At 46.0% G+C, this 19,431-nt stretch overlaps 1 protein-coding gene across 2 annotated transcripts in view; it reads left to right on the top strand.

Annotated features, from left to right (window-relative positions):
• EGFL6 (EGF like domain multiple 6) overlaps nucleotides 1-19,431 on the top strand; it is a 58,030-nt gene that overhangs the window by 32,850 nt on the left and 5,749 nt on the right. Inside the window, exons 6-11 of one of the 2 annotated variants that reach the window (XM_082717020.1) lie at nucleotides 2,575-2,709; nucleotides 4,454-4,576; nucleotides 13,290-13,616; nucleotides 14,699-14,776; nucleotides 16,591-16,692; nucleotides 18,716-18,978. In XM_082717020.1, coding sequence (XP_082573146.1) covers nucleotides 2,575-2,709; nucleotides 4,454-4,576; nucleotides 13,290-13,616; nucleotides 14,699-14,776; nucleotides 16,591-16,692; nucleotides 18,716-18,978 — 1,028 coding nt within the window. Of the gene's footprint in view, nucleotides 1-2,574; nucleotides 2,710-4,453; nucleotides 4,577-13,289; nucleotides 13,617-14,698; nucleotides 14,777-16,587; nucleotides 16,693-18,715; nucleotides 18,979-19,431 lie in introns of both variants that reach the window. The other variant, XM_082717019.1, reaches the window with a different exon arrangement.

Here is a 19,431-nt window from a genome sequence, read left to right as displayed (position 1 = left end):
TTTCTGCCCATTTCTGATCCAGTTGGCCACATAGGCTCTAGACACCCTTTGGGATGCTAGACAGAACACTCCTCTGTTCCTTGGGGATTGTCTAAGGCCCTAGTGGAAAAGGGATAGAGATCATTTCACTTTAGCATATTTACCCTGCCTGTTTCACTTCCACTAGCATAGAAACCTGCTACTCACTGTCATTCAGTGAATAAAATCCCAAGGGCCATTGGTCTCCGTTTTGGGTTCCAGCTCATATGTTCCTACAAAAATGCAGTTACTTAGTTTTTGTTTTTAGATCTAAGACTGTTGAGAACAGTATGTCCTTTCTGCGTTGTTTGAGTTAGCAAGTAATCAACTTCCCCTTGCCTTTAAAGGTTGCTCTAAATGAGCTGAACTAAGTCTTCCAAAATCATTTCTCTTGGAGGGATGAGCAAACTGGATCCGCGGTGTTAAAGGAGGAGACAGAGCCCTCCTTTCTAGCTTGGAGTTCAGTCAAACCAATGGATTAGAACTTCGGTTTCTGGCTCTCCCCTGTCTTATTTTGTGTCTTAGTTTTGGGCCCCGCAGAAGCTGACCCTGAGCAAGTAGTTGATTGGGGAGGTGACCCCAGGGAACGCTCCTTGAGGAGGAGGTGAGGGAAAGCCCTGGGCAAATTTAAGGAGCAGATTAAACATGGGCGCCTGGGTGGCTCAGTGGGTTGGGCCTCTGTTTTCGGCTCAGGTCATGATCTCAGGGTCCTGGGATCAAGCCCCGCATCGGGCTCTCTGCTCAGCGGGGAGCCTGCTTCCCCCTTTCTCTCTGCCTGCCTCTCTCCCTACTTGTGATCTCTCCCTCTGTCAAATAAATAAATAGAATCTTAAAAAAAAAAAAAAAGGAGCAGATTAAACATCTGTGCTCCTCTAGGAGGCAGGGAAAGCCTCCAGGTTTTCCTCCTGGGTCAAGGGCACTGGGGATTTATGCACCAACTCCTGTTCTTTATTAACTGGGCACGTGCTGCTCTGGAACCTTGACTCCCCGGCATGCCCAGCCCAGCCTGGGTGAGTGTCACTGCACAAGGTCGCAGGTGCCGCCTGAGATAGAGAAAGGCTGTGTGCCAGGGGCGATGGGTGGGGCAGTCACAGGGTACCCTCATGGCTGATGAAACACTTTTTGCCTTATTTCCCTTGTGGATCTGAACTATGTTTAGTAACCGAACTGTATATTCTCATCACTCTGTACTTACATGCAAGTGAGCACACAGCATTAAGAAGGACTATCACACTGAATCAGTGCTGGAAGAGTTGTTAATCTTTTTTATTTAAATAAGCAAATACCTGTGCAATTTAATGTTCTTCCTTGTTTACTGGAATAGAAATATTTCTCAGTGCTGGATGTTTATTTATCCCAAATGTACATACCTTGATAAGCTGCATTTAGAAAGTTCAGCCAAATAGGTCCTGAATCAGTGAAATAGTTTTTTACAAAAAGCCCTGTAGGGGCACCTGGGTGGCTCAGTGGGTTAAAGCCTCTGCCTTCGGCTCAGGTCATGATCTCAGGGTCCTGGGATCGAGCCCCACATTGGGCTCTCTGCTTGGGAGGGAGCCTGCTTCCTCCTCTCTCTCTCTGCCTGCCTCTCTGCCTACTTGTGATTTCTCTCTGTCAAATAAATAAATAAAATCTTTTTAAAAAATAAATAAATAATTAAAAAGCCCTTTAAAATTAAAACTTTGGCCCTGCTCTTTGAGAATAATCTGATTTCATTAGATTCATAGGGTTTGGCATTCCTCAGTAAAATAAGATATATACAAGACTCATTCTTGACCAAACTGAAGCCAATTTTTCCTCACCTTTGATTTGACGAGTGTCATTTTTATTGAAGGGAAAGATAATTTGCACAAAAGTGGTCCCTGAAAAATTATTTTGGTCAATCCAATATGTGTTTAATCTTTTAAGAATGTAAAGAAAACAGTAAGCCAGTACTAACTTGCATGTTTACCCACAGGGCCAAATTAACAACATAAAACATCTATTCTATTTGACAGCTTAAAGTGAAAGCAAAGCCTGAGTCTGGATATTTGAGTCAGCATAGCCACGTGCCCCTCAGTAGCCTAACTCTCAAGAAAAGCAGGGAAGCCTGTTGTCTGCTCAAGTTCCATCCCGACATCATTACGCTTGACCCACAATTTATGTTAAAAGGTAGTTGTAGCAAACCATGGCTCTGGTATTTGGGTCAGTATCGTAGGAGCCCTGGGGGAACTGGCCGATGAAATCATTCTTCCATAGAAGACAACCTTGAAGGTGTGTATCCAGTTTGCTTAACATGTAGTTACCTGACTTCGTTTTCAAAAGTTGTATACCCTATAATAGCTGGAAAAATAATTCCATCAACGAGCACATCATGTCTCTGTGCCAAGTGCCAGCCATACGCTCCCTGCCCCGGGGATGTGAGTAGCCACGTGGCAGAGAGAGAATGTCTCAAAAACAAGATGTGCAACGTGACGGGAACACACTGCGTGTGTGTCGGTGTGAGCATGCACACGTGTGTGTCTTAAAGGGAGAGTGCTTTTCTTGCCATCGCTGACACCTTCTGGTTCTCCATCCTAGACATTGACGAATGTGCCTCCGGTAAAGCCGTGTGCCCTTACAATCGAAGATGTGTGAACACATTCGGAAGCTACTACTGCAAATGTCATGTTGGTTTCGAACTGAAATACACCAGGGGCCGGTATGACTGTGTAGGTAAGAATCGGTGTCTTTTTCTTCTGCCGTCTCCCCAGCAGACCTGTAGGCTTTGTCTGCAGGTGTTCGGGTGTCAGTTCAGTCTAAACTTGAACAATCTACTGTACCGACCAGTTGAACAATACAGTTTGTTTGTTTGTTTGTTTCTGGCTTTTACGGAACTCTGGTGAGATGAATTAGGTAAAGGCAGGTCAGTAAAGGTCTAAAGTAAGGGACTGCCTTGTTTCTAGTTCTGCTTTGTGGGCAAATATCTTGAGATGATTTTTGTGGATTTTTTAAAAATTGGGTTAGTTTTCTTTTTAATTTTGGATTCCCCGGATACATATCTAAACAAAGGGAACTAGAAAGCACAAAAGGAAGAATAAAAAGGCCCTTTTGGTCTTGATCTCAGTCATCTGTTCATAATAGTTTCCTTTGCAGGTGGCTTTAGAAAAATATGTGAGGGGCTGAAGGCACAGTCTCTTTCCTCCTTCGGCCCTGTCGTGGTTCAAACTCCAAATCCCCTAAAATGTTTGGTGGGTCACCGAAGCCACTCTCTCATAAGATTCTGGTCTCAGTCAGCTCATGGCCTGTTTTGTGTGAAATCAACTACCTTGGCCTTTAGTGAAGGGATTCCAAGCCTCAATATGCAAGTGAAGGGGGGTGTCTGGGAGCCCTTAGACACACTCACATCACCCTTGCTACAGCGCAGGATGGGGCCTGCCCTATGGTGAAGGGAGATCCGGACGCCCTGTAGATGCCTCTCTGTGTAGCATGTAGAGCAAATGTGTGTATAATGGGAACGCTGGTGGGTTGGGGGGAAAGTAGGATTTCATTCAACACCCCCATCCAGAGCATCCTGAAGCCTTCACATCCATCTGCACTCAAATCCTTTGAAACACAGAGGCTGGCATACACAGGCTCATAAAATCCATGTTTCTTGGGGGCTTGGCCCCCAGGCCCTGCTGCAGACACCCAGCTCCGCTCTGTAGCACCACAAAGCTGCATCACAAAGAAACCTGTTCGCTGATACCTAGGGGGTTTGTCTGGACGGGGTGGGAAAGCACACGGGGAGCTTCCAAGGGAAATGCATCTTGGGATTCTAAGTGAGTAAGATTAGCATCTGAGCTCCTTTGGTGGCTAAATTTGAAACAATGGACTATTTTGTGGGCACAGGTCTCCCAAAGCGCGGAGAGCAGGTGAGATGGAGAAGAGGGCTAATGAGCTGCTCGATCAGGTAGGGTTCGGCCAACTTTCCTGGCCTCCATCCAGCAGACGAGCTTGGACCAGCCTGACCCGGCTCCCGGCAGCTTTGAACAAAATGCCTATGAGTTCAGATGATGTCAGCGGTTCAGAGCCCCCTTATCCTTTGTTGGTTAGGCGTCCCAAGCCCTTCCACATATAGAATTTATTTTCTAATACTGTTACTTCTGAATTAGACGGATGAAAAAGTTAACCAAAACACTTGAACATCTTACAGATTTCAGTGGTGTTGATAAGCAGTCGGGGTTGCCACGGGGGCAGTGGGCTGCGAGGAGCTCCCCCCAGCTCCCCGCCGTGTGCTAGCGTCAGGCTGAGGCCAGGCTCTGCGCCAAGGCGTTGGTTCTGAACACCTCTCAGTTCTTAGGCCCCACTCGGTTCGTTTGGCAGTGCTGGGTGGTTGGCCCCGGGGTTGCTCGAGTGACGGTCTTAGAGTAGGTATGAGGTCATCTTCTAGCAAACCCTCCTGCCACAGACTTGTTCACGGGAACGTTCTCATTTTTAGATATAAACGAGTGCGCCATGAATACCCATACGTGCAGCCTCTACGCCAATTGCCTCAATACCCAAGGGTCCTTCAAGTGTAAATGCAAGCAAGGGTACAAAGGCAACGGACTTCAGTGTTCTGGTAAGTAGCACTTGCTCGTGGCATCTTAGCTATCCGCAGGAAAGTGTTCCTGCCATATCTCCTTTCTTCCTCCCTTCATTTGTCTGTGTGTGTGTCTCTGTCTCTTGGTGCACGTGTGATAGCTTGTGCGTGCCCTATTTGAAAATTTTCACTCTGCCTCAGTCTTCTCCGCTGACCAGACCACACCTTCATCACTCACTGAAGTGTGGGCACCGAACTTAAAGACCAGCAAAGGTCCTGGATATTTCTCTGGTCACAACTTATTTTCAGATACTGAAAATAAGCTTTAAGGACAAATGGCGCAATGTGAATGTTATCCGGCAGGATGGGGTAGGTTATGGTGCGGTAACAAGCCATCCTAAAACATCAGTGCCTCAGGACCACACACTTTTGAACCACATGAGTGCAAACTTCTTCCAGAACATACAACCAAAAGTACGATGAAGATGACATCATTGTATCAGTCGTCCTCAAACCTACATTCACATTTTTTTAAAGGTTTTATTTCTTTATTAGAGAGAGAGGACTAGCGGAGGAGAGGCAGAGGAAGAGGGAGAAGTAGACTCCCCACTGATCAGGGAGCCCCACGCAGGGCTCGATCCCAGGACCCCGGGATCATGACCTAGGCCGAAGGCAGACACTTAACCGACTGAGTCATCCAGGCGTCCCTGATTGACATTTTTAGCAAGAATCCCATTTTCCATGTTCGTGAATTCCTTAATGCTTAGGTACCAAAATCTTAAATTGATAAACCAAATGTATAACCAGAAAATGTCCCTGCCGTGAACAGCCAGGACAACAGTAGTGGGTTACTGCTCACTCATACTGTGTCCAGGGAGAGTTGTCCAGGGTTTCTTCTCAGTGTGGTCACTTAGGGAGCCACGCCGGCCGAGGCGCCATCATCCTAAGGCACCGCGGGATCAGTCTGAGGCCTTTGGTATTTGTCACGGCGGGGAAAGAAGCTCCAACAACCGCACAGTCGCTCTCGGTTCACTCAGCTTGGAAGTTTAGGCACAAAAAATACGTCATTCCCCCCCACTTGTGCCCAAAAAGGAAACTGGAAGTCCCGAAGAGGACCGGAATGTGTACCAAGGCAGACTCCAGGGACGACGGTGCGGTTGCTGTCCTGGCAAGTGTCTCACAGCGTTGAGAGTCACACAGGTCTATCCCGCTGCCCTTGTCCCTTTTAGCGCCAGCTTATGCTATGGCTGGGTCTGTCGACTGCCGCGACTCTGCCCCCCTGTGCGCCCTTAGCAGACTCCCCACATCTTCCCACACGTGCGGCTGCAGGTTCGGCCTTGACCTGTCCCGTGCCCTCGGGCGGCCAGTGGTCCAGATGACACAGCAGAGAGGCCGCTCCGATGGCAGACACAGTGGCCGCGCTGTGACCGACTCGGAGCAGCGGAGGTGTAAAGGCTCCCGGTGCCCCGTGGGCTGTGGCTGAGAGCGGCCGGACAGGAGTGTGTGCGGAAGGACGAGGAGGCGGGAAGTCACATCCTCTGAGGAATGCCGGAAGGACCTGGCCGCTTCTCATCTGGAAGAAACAGCGTGGAGGAGCATAAATGGTGCCCGCGCATATTTCAAGCGATTTGGAATAAATGCGACTGCCCAGAGGCGCCTGGGTGCCTCAGTCAGTGGAGCGTCTGCCTTTGCCTCAGGTCGTGATCCCGGGGTGGTAGGATCGAGTCCCGCGTGGGGCTCCCTGCTCAGCGGGGAGTCTGCTTCTCCCTCACCCTCTGTGATCTCTCTTGCGTTCTGTGTCTCTCAAATAAATAAATAAAATCTTAAAATATTTTTTAAAAAGGTGACTTCCCAAAGCAGACTGGGACCAATAGGTGGAGGGTGGAGCCTATATTCTCTCTTACGAAGGCTGGCCAGGTGTCTGACAGCAGATGCCGGAGCCTGGCTGGGGGACACATTCTACCGCGCAGCCTCCCAGGCCGGGCTCCAAGCTCTCTCGGCAGGATTCCTGCCTTGGGCTGGAGGTGGGGTTACAGAGCCGGCTCCATCCCGCCCCCCCCCCACCACGACCTTTAGTAAGTTGTCTTAACCTCTCTAAACTCCGCTTTCTCCTGCACACCTTGTGATGAGCCGGTCCGGGGGCACCCCCTGGCTTCAGCAAGGCAGGGTGGACAGTTCATGCAGATCTTTGCCCCCGTGCCCCGGGCTCCCTGCACGTGGCCATGTGCTTTTTCTAGAGCACTGCTCAGTCCCTTTGCAAGGACAGCTCTCAACCAGTGCGCCCCAGGAGTCTGGACAAGTACCCTGAGTGGTCACAGGATGGGACAGTTCTGAAATGTGTTCTACATTGGTTCCCAGATGTCCCCAGCAGGACTGAGCCCCTTACCCACAGCGATTTCCCACCCATTGAGGTACTGTCTTTAGCCTTCCCCCACGTCTGCCTCCTGGAATCTCCTCCCATAAACCCCCCGCACCCAAATCCTTGGTATCTGTTTCCGGTTCTGCTTGGGGGAGCTCTCATTCAGACAGGTACCTCTCAAGCACATTGTGAGGTTCGCATCGAGGTAATCTAGGTAGAGAGCTTCGTTCTGCCGAGCACATAGTAGATGCTCAGTAAAGTTAGCTATGGTTATTGCTATTCGTGCCAAGGGCCAGCTACTCCTCGATCTGAAATTCTGTAATGGCAAATGCACAAATGCTGCGCATGCAGAAGAGATGCCTCAGGAACACACTTGCTGCAGGAACCGGACAACTCACTCCGCATACCCGCCCTCAGCCCCAGACCTAAGAATCAAAGCAAAAACTGCCCAGAATAAACCTGGGGTCACCTTCCTTCCTGCTCAGTGAACCCCCTTGAAACTGTTTTTTAAGATTTTATTTATTTATTTTAGAGAGAGAGCTTGTGAGTGAGTGGATGGGCAGAGGGAGAGAGGGAATCTGAAGCAGACCCCCCACTGAGCGTGGAGCCCAGTGTGGGGCTCAGTCTCCTGACCCTGAGCTCATGACCCGAGCCAAAATCAAGAGTCAGACACTTAACTGACTGAGCCCCCCAGGCGCCCCCACAGTGTGTTACTCGTGTCCAAATGAAGGCGGTGTCCCAAAGCCTGCAGCCGGATAGCTGTTTGCTTCCCGCATTTGCTATGTTGTCCCCTAGCGTTGTGAAATGATAAATCCCACATCAACACAAACACTTCTTAGGTTAAGACTTCCGTTTTTCTTTGACCATCCAGCTTTAGGTGTATTCTTGGATAAAGCAAATATTTCCATATTCTGTGGAACCTAAGATTCCTCACAATGTTCTGTTTGGTACCTTGAAACCATTCGTTCTGCCGATTTGTTCTGCCCATTCTGCTGCTGGATTTTTTTTTTCATCTCTCACCAGAATGTTTATTTAAAAGAGAAAACTGTCTTTGGGTCATTCACCATATTACTTGCCCAGCCCTATCCATTCTGCTTTGATCCTTTGTAAAATAAATAGCCCTATCTCTGTTGAAAATTGATCTTAACAGACTCTTAACCACACTGCCGAAAGGATGGCCCCAGATTCACTCTAACGTGCATAGGAAAGTCATGCAAACAAAATTGAGAATCCCGTTCAGTTAGCTTGCCGCATTATAAAACATTATATTGTAAAATGTATTTGTGTGCGCATGAATTGCTGTCACATAACATACAGCACTGATAGAGCAACTTCTATTATGGGTTCATTGTTTTTGCAAAAGTCCAGACTCCGTGTTGCAGTACGGAAGAGGAGTTAGGGGCATCCAGGTGGCTTTTCAATTAAGCGTTGGATTCTAGATTTCATGATCTCGGGGTCGTGAGATCCAGTCTGGAGTCAGGCTCCATGGAACCTCCTTCAGATTCTCTCTCTCTCTCTCTTCCCCGCCCCCAAGGGGGGAAAAAAAAGCAAGAGGAATTAGTAGACTGTCCTTGTGCACATATGTGCCCAGGGAATGGAGTACCTTTTAGGCAGACGTGTATGGTTTCTTCCTGGTCTAATATATGTGAGTATTAATACTACACTGTTAGATAATTTGGTCTTTTTTTTTTTTTAAGAGATTTTATTTACTTATTTGACAGACAGAGATCACAAGTAGGCAGAGAGGAAGGCAGAGAGAGAGAGGGAAGCAGGCTCCCAGCAGAGCAGAAAGCCTGATGCGGGGCTTGATCCCAGGACCCTGGGATCATGACCTGAGCCGAAGGCAGAGGCTTCAACCCACTGAGCCACTCAGGTGCCCCATAGATAATTTGGTCTTAATCTGACAGTAGCTCTACTCATTCTAAGCAAATCAAAGCTTCAATATTACCTGACTTGGGTAGTGAGTCAATTTAGGAAAGGAACCGATGGCACTTTGTTAGCAGGGGCATGGCTTCTGCAGCCACATTACCTTGGCCTACTACCTGTGGGTTGTAAACAAGCAATTTCACCTTTAGGGCTCCAGTTTCCACCTCTAAAAAATACGGATAATGATATCTGGCCCTTAGTATTCTTTTGATGATTACATGAAATAATCCATATAAAAAAATGCCCATATAAAGGGCTTGGTTCCAACCTAGAATATATCAAATGCTCGATAATTGTACACTAGGAGTAGGAGCGATCATGGCAATGGCTTCTTTAGCAGAATTCAACAATTGTTCCCATCAAAAGCATTTCCTTGGTTGTTAGAAATGTGCTCTTGATCTAATTCAATTTGTAGACCACATAGTTAAGATCACAGGCGTGGCTACAATGGGCCATTCCAACTTTCTTCTTTCGATTATAATGGAAACCTTAAGACATTTGGAGGGATGGCCTGGAAAATACCTTTTTAACTCAGTAAAAGATTTTCGACATTCTGTTGATGAATTTTAAAACTAATAGCAAACAGGGGCGCCTAGGTGGCTTAGTCCGTTCAATGTCCAACTCTTGGTTTCGGTTCAGGTCATGATCTCAGGGTTGTGGGATCAAGTCCCATACCAAGTTCTCTGCTCAGCATGCAGTCTGCCTCAGACACACTCTCTCTCTCCCCATCTCCCTCCCTCTCTCAAATAAATAAAGAAATAAACAAAACTTTTTTATAAATAAACAAATAAAAAGAACAGCAAACAGGCCAAATAATATGTTCTGCACTAATCTTATTAATGGACATATATTTGCCCATTTAAACTTCACAAAAACCCTATTCTTCCCCCAACTTTATAAATGGGTAAACTGAGGCAAAGAGGAGTCAAGTATTGGTTTGAGGACAAATGCCCAGAGGATGCAGGGAAGTGGGCTGCGGGGCTGTGTGCTTAAGCACAGGTTAGGTGTGTCCGTGACCTGTGGCTACTCCTCGGGGACGGAGAGCGCTCGTGGGCCACTCCACAGCAACCTGCCGTGGCTCAGCCTTTCTGCCCTTTCAGCCCCGCCCTGTCTGCTGGGCCCCATGTCACAGTACTGTCCTCATCTGTGATGTGGCCTCTCCTCCCAGCGCCGTGCGCAGAGTTCAGATGAGAGGAACCTTTCTCCTGCCGGGTGGTTTGAGATCATCTGATGATCCAAGCCCAGGTGAGGGAATGTCAGAGTCCTGTTCTCTTGGCAAAGATGATCTCACATCATAGTGATCTTCTCTAAAGTTCAGATTTTCAGGTAGGTAGAAGTTTTTGACAAAGTGGATATTTAGAGAACTCTCCAATCTCTCCGAAGAAAAAATGTCAGTAGAAGACAGGACTGTGATTCTGAAAACTCTGAAATTCCCTGTTTTTAGGTCTGCGATCCCCACGCGTGCCAGTGACCCTCTGACTGTAACTTCTCCTCCCACGTGTTTATAGTCCCAAGAAGATGGTGCGTTAATCCAGAAATGTTTAAGAGACACAGTCACTGGTTAAGTCAACTTTGAAACAGCAGTATCTAGATAAAGCCACATCTATCAGGGCACCTGGGTGGCTCAGTGGGTTAAAGCCTCTGCCTTCCGCTCAGGTCATGATCTCAGGGTCCTGGGATTGAGCCCCGCATCGGGCTCTCTGCTCAGCGGGGAGCCTGCTTCCTCCTCTCTCTCTGCCTGCCTCTCTGCCTACTTGTGATCTCTTTCTGTCAAATGAATAAATAAAATCTTAAAAAAAAAAAAGCCACATCTATCCATTCATAGTCATGCGTATGCCTAGCTTTTTTCCCTTGCCCCAGCTCTTTTTACATACTAAAGCGGTGAAATTGTTGACACCACAAAGGTTGTGATGGTTTGATTTTTTTTTTTTTTCCAATAGGAAAAAATTGAAACTTCAAAGCAGAAACTAAAAGTAGATGATTAGGTTTGCCTGATGTGGGTTGAAACCCTCTTCCCCATTATTTAGTAAAGGTCCTTAGTTTTATGTTACTGATTACATGAAGGAAATTTCCAGGGAATGAGTGTTTCCTGTTAATTTTTCATGTGAGGTCTTGGGAAAAGACTCAGGGAACTGTTGACAAAATTACACAGTGGGACCTCCAGAGGAAGGGCCATGTGACCAGCGCCTTCCAATCAAAGCTAAATATGCAGCCTCTTGTAGAGTGCATGAAACAGGCCATCCGAAGGTTGGGAAAAGGAGTAATGATACATAACTTGTATTACCAGTAGCTGGTTTCCAGCCCGTAAGTATGGACTGTCACGCTGATAAGCGGCTCGAACATTTCATTGAAAAGGGAAATGCAGCTCTTACCACGATAGCTTTAGATTGATTTCAAAATGAAAGTGATGTGTTAATTAAGAGCATATATATGTTCAAAGCATTGTTCCTCCTTCTTTTGATTATCCCAAATATTGTAGACTACTTCTCGTTTATTCTTCTATTCTTTGGTACAGATCGAATCAGCCAAATGGTGGACAAGGAACTGAGTGAAAGAAGAGATTAGAAGATTTCTAAGACAGATATTCTAATAAAATCCCAATCCAGTTTCTTTTTCTAGAATTCTTTATAGGCACTGAACTTAATGCCTACTCACTTATTTCATTTTCCTCTAAATTATGTCAAAGTAGTAGCATTGAGTGAATTGGTTCAGGCTAGTTATCAGACCCTTTTTTGCCTAGTCTTAGACTGGCACATGCCAAGGTATTTTATAAAAGGACAATATATCTGATTTTAGAGATGACTGCTTTTAGTTCTTTAAAAATTAACTTTTTGGGGGTACCTGGGTGACTCAGTTGGTTAGGCATCTGCCTTCAGCTCAGGTCATGATCCCAGAGTCCTGGGGTGGAGCCCCACGTTAGGCTTCCTGCTCAGTGGGGAGTCTGCTTCTCCCTCTCCCTTTGCCTGCTGCTCTCCCCCGCTTGTGCTCTCTCTCTGTCAAATAAATAAGTAAAATCTTTAAAAACAAAATTACCTTTTTTTTTTTTTTTTTTAATATCGGTTAGGTATTCTTAATTATCATGAGTAGATCCCTGGAAAAGGGGCATGTATCTTTGGACCTTAGATCTCAAGGAATTTGAACCAGTCTAGAAAAAAGTAATCCATAACCCTGAAACAGGAATAAACCTGGAAAAGGAATCACTCATCTTCTTGACCCTCCAATTCTAACTTTGCCCCTGATAGCTGAGTGACTTTAGGCAAGTGACTCAGCATCACCCAGTTGTGTCATCTACAGAACAGAGGTATTGGGCTAAATGACCATTCTACCTCTTGTGTTCTTCCACACAAACATATTCTGCCCCCACCCGGGACATTGGTTGGGGGGGGGCAGTAAGAGGAATCAACCTGGAAGTGTTGAGATTGTATATATATTTTTTTAATTTTTATTTTATTCATATTTTAAATATATGTCATATATATATATATATATATATATATATATATATATATATATTAGAATTTTATTTACTTATTTGACAGAGCAACAGAGGGAACACAGGCAGGGGGAGTGGAAGAGGGAGAAGCAGGGTTCCCACTGAGCTTGATCCCAGGACCCCAGGATCATGACCTGAGCTGAACACAGACGCTTAACTGACTGAGCCCCCCAGGTGCCCTACTTTATACTTTTTAGAAGTGCATTTCTAAAAGCAACTTAATTTACTAGTGAGAAATAAAAAGTGAGTGTAAGATAGTAGATACAGAAGCCTCTCTAAATATTCAATAAATAAAATTATTTAGTTTTAGATAGTAGTTGATTGAAGTGAAGAGATTCAAATGGGGAGAGAGAACAGAGAAGAAAAATGGGGTCTCTATACATTGAACCATAAATCACCACTTTTAGAGGTTATAAATGGTCCATTACTGGAAGTTTATATGGTTCAAGCTATCGCTATCACTGTAATCTTAGAACATCAAATTTAGACAAATCAATAGGTTGCCCCAACAACACCAGCTTTGAAAAACATCAGTATGCATGCAGAAAGAGTAGAGGACCTGGAAAACCTATCACTGTGGAATCTGTAGCCCACCTTGAGAGGAGAAAGTATTTATTTCACTGCAGTAACTTCTGAAACAAAACAAAAGCATGTCCCCTAAAGAAAGGTAGCTAAGATACTACCATAACATTGGAACTGCTTTAAATAGATGCAAAAATAGTTCTTCTAGAATATCAAGTGCTAATGGGGCACTTGGCTGGCTCAGTTGATAAACCATGCAACTCTTGATCTCAGGGTCGTTGAGTTCAAGCCCCTTGGTGGGCATGGAGCCTACTTCAGAAACATCGAGAGGTAGAGCCTCATATGGGTTAATTCTGGAAACATTCATTTACCACACTTTAAATGTTACATTTTTCGTGAGGGACCCAATTAATAGCCAATGTGAAATGTCCCACCTTGATTGTTTATTTTAGTTATCCCTGAAAATTCTGTGAAGGAAGTCCTCAGAGCACCTGGTACCATCAAAGACAGAATCAAGAAATTGCTGGCTCACAAAAACAGCATGAAAAAGAAGGTAAAAATTAAAAATGTCATCACAGAACCTTCTGGAACTCCTGCCCCTAAGGTTAACTTGCGACCCCTCAACTCTGAAGAGACTGTTTCCAGAGCTAGGAACTCTAATGGAGGAAAAAAACAGAAGGACGGGAGAAAGAAAGAGGGGCTTGAGGATGAGGAAAAAAATGAGAAAGCCCTGAAGAACCACATAGAATGGGAGCAAAGCCTTCGAGGAGATGTGTTCTGTGAGTAACATTTTTGTTATTTTACACATTTTATGAAAAAGGAGTTGCGACTTCTCCTGGCAAGTGAAAGAAGAAAAGACAGCTTTGTGCCTGAAGTAAAATTAGGTTCCATGCTGATCCTTAAGAAGCAGGGTTCTCTGTAAGCTCTGGATAGCAATATCTTCAGCAAATCCCAAATCAAATTTGCTGCTGTGGGAAACGAGAGGATCGGTCTTTTCCCCTTTCAGGGCTAGGGTGGGGGGTGGGTTCCTATTCGATGCAGATTCTCTTTCTGCCCCCCACCAAGCACACTTGCTTACTCTACAAGCATAGTTGTCTGGCTACCTGGCTGTCCACACAGTGCACCCCCAAACCAGAGAGACCCCAGATCCAAGCAGATCTCCCAAGCTCTGCCTTTTCACTTCTTGAAGGCACTTTGAATCATCCCGCTCATTGCAAGGGTCCTATCGCAGTGGCGTGGCTATAATCTAAAGGCCCAAATGACAGTTATAGGGAGAAACATTCTGTAGATGAGCTTACGTTTCCCTATGAACTGGATGACTCTGCCCTTCTCACTGGTTGCTCTGTGGGACCCCACCAGGAGTCTCAGCCCCTCCAGGGCAGTTTCTAGATAACCAACCACTGCGTGCACGTGCGTGCACACACATTCCCAGGCTGAGACTTTGCATTTCTTTCTCGCCAGGCGTTTGTTGCTGCCTGTTTTTTGCCTTGTGTGTCCTTGGCTCCATGGCTGTTAGATTTAACCAAATGAAAAGTAGACCCAGGCACACCTATCCAAGAGCTACCATACCAATGACATTATCGCCTCTAATAGAGTGAAAATCTCAATAATGTATATTTCCAAACCCTGCTGAGAAGGGGCATGTTACTAGTGTAGATGCTTAGGACATCTTTGGAAAATGATGTTATAGAAAAGGGAAGTGAAACCAATGTGAATGCTTTGGGAATGTTAAGGAAACTCTGCTCTAACATATTCTATAATTAGAATACATGAGAAGAGTCTTATTCGGTCATCCATTCATTTCCTTCTTAGCGTATGAGGGTTCAGAGTTTTTCTTAACTTACCAAGTGTTCTTTATTAGCCCCTAAGGTGAATGAAGCAGGCGGATTGGGTCTGGTTCTGGTCGATGGAAAACTTACATCCAGACTCGAACACAAAGGTAAATACTTTTTCCCAAGCGTCTGCTCTTTGACAATGTCGCATGTCCTTTAATGTCTTTGTACGATGAGGTATGAATCACTGCTCCATTCCTAAACACCCGAGGGAAGAATCAGAACATCCTCACACACGGTGCAAGTATGAAAATAGTAGACCTTTATGTGATTAGTACCCGTGGTGACAATACAGGAAGGCTGTTTTCTCTCCACCCCTCCTGCCTGACACCTACAGTGATGGGTCGAGACAGATAGTTTTATATTTGAAGATGGAAGAAAATGACTCAGTTGCTTTAACTTCAACACCTGAGGGCCCACAACATGAAAAGTACCACATTCCGGGCCCAAGCACCAGTATCCCTTACCCATTGCCACAGTAGTGCTGCGTAACAAACAACCACAGACTCTCAGTGGCCTACAGTGATAGAAATTTATTTTTGCTTAGGAGTCTGGATCAGGTGGGTAGTTCTGCTGATCTGAGCTGGCCGGGGTGGGGCTTACCCATGTCTGCAGTCAGCGTGGGCTGACTCAGTGACTTGGCGGATCTTAGCTGTGCCTCTTGCATGCCTGGGGCCTCAACTGGGATACCATGGCTGACTCACCTCTGCTCCAGGTGGTGTCTCATCCTCCAGTAGGCCAGCCAAGCTTGTTCTTGTGAAGCAGTGGCAAGGTTCCAAGGAAGCGAGTGGAAGCACTCAAGCCTTTTGAGGTCTAGGACTGGCTCAGCATCGCTTCCATATTCCGTAAGCCAAGGCAAGTCACGAGGCTGAGCCAGACTTAAGCATTGGGAACGGTGCTACAAAGTTAAATTGCGAAGAACATGGCTACCAGGAGTCTTTTTTTTTTTTTTTTTAAGATTTTTATTTATTTATTTGGCAGAGAGAGATCACAAGTAGGCAGAGAGGCGGACAGAGAGAGAGGAGGAAGCAGGCTCCCCACTGAGCAGAGAGCCCGATGCAGGGCTTGATCCCAGGACCCTGAGATCATGACCTGAGCTGAAAACAGAGGCTTTAACCCACTGAGTCACCCAGGCACCGCCCCTCTTTTTTTTTTTTTTTAAGATCACAACAATTTGTCCAGAAGGACCGCACAGATTTAAACTGAAACAGAGTATCTGATTTGACACTGTCTTTAAGACCATTTCATTTGCCACGATCTGTGTTCCATGCAGTTGTGGTGACTTTTTTAAATTAATATTTGTTAAGTAGAACCCCCGAATGCCAGATGGTTCAATAAAAGGCCACTAGGGAAATTTAAATGGAGAAATGTATTAGTCACAGGCCCTGGAGGATCATGGCACATGTCAAGGGCCACACGGGGAAGTCGAGGCAGGGTGCTTAAAGAAAGACAGGACCTGGGGCACATGCCCTTATTAGCGTTCATGTATGGAGTGCTTTGGGGTTCCCAGGCTGAAGCTGGATTGGTCAGTTCAAACCAGAAAGATCAGGATCTTGTTGAGCTCCAAGGGAGTCTTATCAAAGGAGTTCACCCTTAGGGTCCCCTAAGAGGATGGCCCTGGGAGACAGGGCGGACTGTTGATCACAAGAACTGTTGGGAAGTCCTCTCAAAAACTTATATTTCCTTGTGACTCAGCAGGCTGCCCCTAGGGCTTGCACTGGCAAGAGGGGCAAAGGTCAGTTTTAGACTCCTGTAGGTTGTTTGGCCAAACAAAATGGCTACCAAGGCAGCAGCACCATGGAGTAGCTTAGCTCAGTGCTCGACAGCAACTGAAAACGTGGCGTGGCCTTCCCGAGCTCAAGATGTTAGATATGTTTCTAATACTCTTAATGATTATGAAATATACCCTTTTTCTTAGCAGATTTAAATATCTCAGTTGACTGCAGCTTTGACCATGGGGTCTGTGACTGGAAACAGGATATAGAGGATGACTTTGACTGGAATCCTGCTGACCGAGATAATGGTATTTAGATTTTACTCTTTTGTGCTCTGTGGTAGGACACAGGTAAAGAAGGCTCTCCAGTGATGTAGGGTTATTACTCTTATCTCTCCTTAGGTCAGGGTTGTTTGTCGTGTTTGGAAACTTTTAGACCTTCCTGAAATCTCCCCTGATGAGTGGCTAAGTTGGTTCAGCATATATACTCTGCCTTATCCCTCCTACCCCCACCCACCCACACCCAGGATGTTCTAGCAAAACTCTTCCATAGTAGTTCCTGCTGCTGAGAGAAAGAGATACTGGAATTCATGTACTTTTTTTTTTTTTTTAAGATTTTTAAAGGAGAACTATTTTTTTAAAGTAATCTCTATGCCAATGTGGGGCTCAAACTCCTGACCCCAAGGTCCAGAGTTGCATACTCTACCAACTGGGCCAGCCAGGAGCCCCAAGTTCATGTGCATTTTAAGAGTATTGTGGGAAAGATAAAAAGAAATTGTTCCTTTTCCCCAGTTTGCCAGCTAATGGTGTGCTGTAGCTTCTGTTTTTGCTTTTCGTGGGAAAAATCTGGAAAGGAAATATGACCTTTACCTATACCTGAAGTTTTAGCAGAGTCACCCCTCAAAGTATCAATACCATAAGGAGCAATTGCTTACAGATTTCTTGCCGGCCACTTGGATCTTTCTCAACTTCAGCTCTGAGCTGTGGCATCCCAGCCCTTTCCAGTTGATTGAACTCTACTGATGGCCCCTATCTTTTCCCTTGGGTAGAGCATTTGGCTGGCAGCTCCCATTTGGAGCATAAATGGAATCCCTGTCTCCTGAGGCTAACGATGTGTTAGAGAGAACAATGGGAAGTCCCCTGTTTACAAAGACAATTCGCAAATGGCCCCAAAGTTCTCAGCCTTTGTGTCACTCAAAACGTACTTTCCTCCCTCCTGTGTCCCCGACAGATCTCTAAGTGGGCTTGCCTTTCCCTACATAGTTAAATAGAAGAAACACAGGATGAATCAGCACTTTTAGAAGGATGAAATCTCAAGGACAGGTCAACGTGGGCTTTAGCTGAGAGAGAAGGGGAAATCTGCCACAGTGGGTCACCGAAGAGAGGGTGTCACTGGCAGAGGGGCTAGGTAAATGCACGATGCCTACATTTCAGATAAGCAAGAAATATTTGTCAGTGTATCTCAGACATGCTCCTTAACTGAAATGCAGCCTCTCCTGAGTGTGCTTATCTTTAGTTGCTGAATCTGGCAACTTGGCCAGCTGGGAGAGAAGACTGGACAGTCCTGGCTTCCGCAGGAATTCCTTCTTTTCATTGAGACCCCATTCTGTGAGACCCCATTCTGTGGGACCCATTCTGTGAGATCCCATTCTCTGAGAATTTTTGCCCAGGTTCATCAAAGCCACGACCCGAGTATCAGAGATGAGCCATGACTGCTTCCCGGGTTGAGAGACCCTTCGGAGATGGATTGTAGAAATAGATGTGCTCCTGTCATCCTAATCAGAACTCAGACTGGTACGCTACAAGAGGTTGAGGTCCGTGAAACCATTCGGACAAATTCATGTATGTTGTGGATTAAATGCCACACTACCTAATGAGCTGTCCGTCATACATATCATTGACTCTGGGGGAACGTACATTCCTGCAACCAAGGTGGAAAGTTCTGGAACACAAGTTCTCCATCAGCTGCAAATTACCTGCAGTGCTAAAAGACTGTTTCATTAGATTCCTACTGCGTATCTGCTACCACCACACTTTGTGAATGCAGACAGATTCCTCAGTTTCTCTGACCCTGTTTCCTTTTCTGTACCATGAAGGATTTCATCTTCGTGATCCCCACGCGCCATTTTCGCATGTGAACTTTGTTCCTGTGTTTGAAATGAAAAGGATTTCAGCTTCCCCTCGAGGACAGTATCATTCGTGTTCTTTTTTTTTTCTTTTAACGGGTTTTAAAATTTTTAATTCCCGTTATCATTCCTTTTCTATGCTGTTTAGACACTATAGGCAGAGCCCGTACAGTGGCTCCATTAACTGGGCGCTCTTCCTCTTGCAGCTGTTGGCTACTATATGGCAGTTCCGGCCGTGGCGGGCCCGAGGGACATCGGCCGCTTGAAACTCCTCCTCCGAGACCTGCCGCCCCAAAGCAACTTCTGTTTGCTCTTCGATTACCGGCTGGCCGGAGAAAAAGTCGGGAAGCTTCGAGTGTTTGTGAAAGACAGTAACAATATCCTGGCCTGGGAGGAGACCGGAAGTGAGGACGAGAGGTGGAAGACGGGGACGGTTCCGTTGTATCAAGGGATCGCCACTACCAAGAGTGTAAGTGGAAAGAAAGCCAGCGTGCAATGAGATACTAACGTTGTTTTTCCATGATCCAGCAAACAAAGCAAAACACTCAAGTACCTAGGCACGGGGGCCACAAAGATAAAACTTTTTCCTTACAGTTACAAGAGTTTGCATTCTGGAGCAAAATGGGCAAGACTGGGTCAGCCCTGCTGGCTTGTCAGGCGCATGCGCATCGCGTGCCCTAGTGACAAGATCTGTCCGGAGGTCCGGCTCCTCCCCGGCAGCCTCTCACTCCAGACTGCAAAATCCTTAATACGTAAAAGAATGTCTTTGCTCATTTATTCAGTGCCCAGCACTCACCCCAATGAATGGAAGCTAGAAGGTCATTTCTTTGCTAAGATTTTATTTATTGATCAGTGAGAACGCTGGGGTAAGAGATAGAGGGAGTGGGAGAAGCAGGCTCCCCGCTGAGCAGGAAACCTGATG

The sequence above is a fragment of the Mustela nivalis genome (genome assembly GCF_964662115.1).
Source record: "Mustela nivalis genome assembly, chromosome: X".
NCBI classification, from domain to species: Eukaryota; Metazoa; Chordata; class Mammalia; order Carnivora; family Mustelidae; genus Mustela; species Mustela nivalis.
The sequence above is the reverse complement of the archived record's forward strand: the minus strand, read 5'-3'. Positions and strand labels throughout refer to the sequence as shown.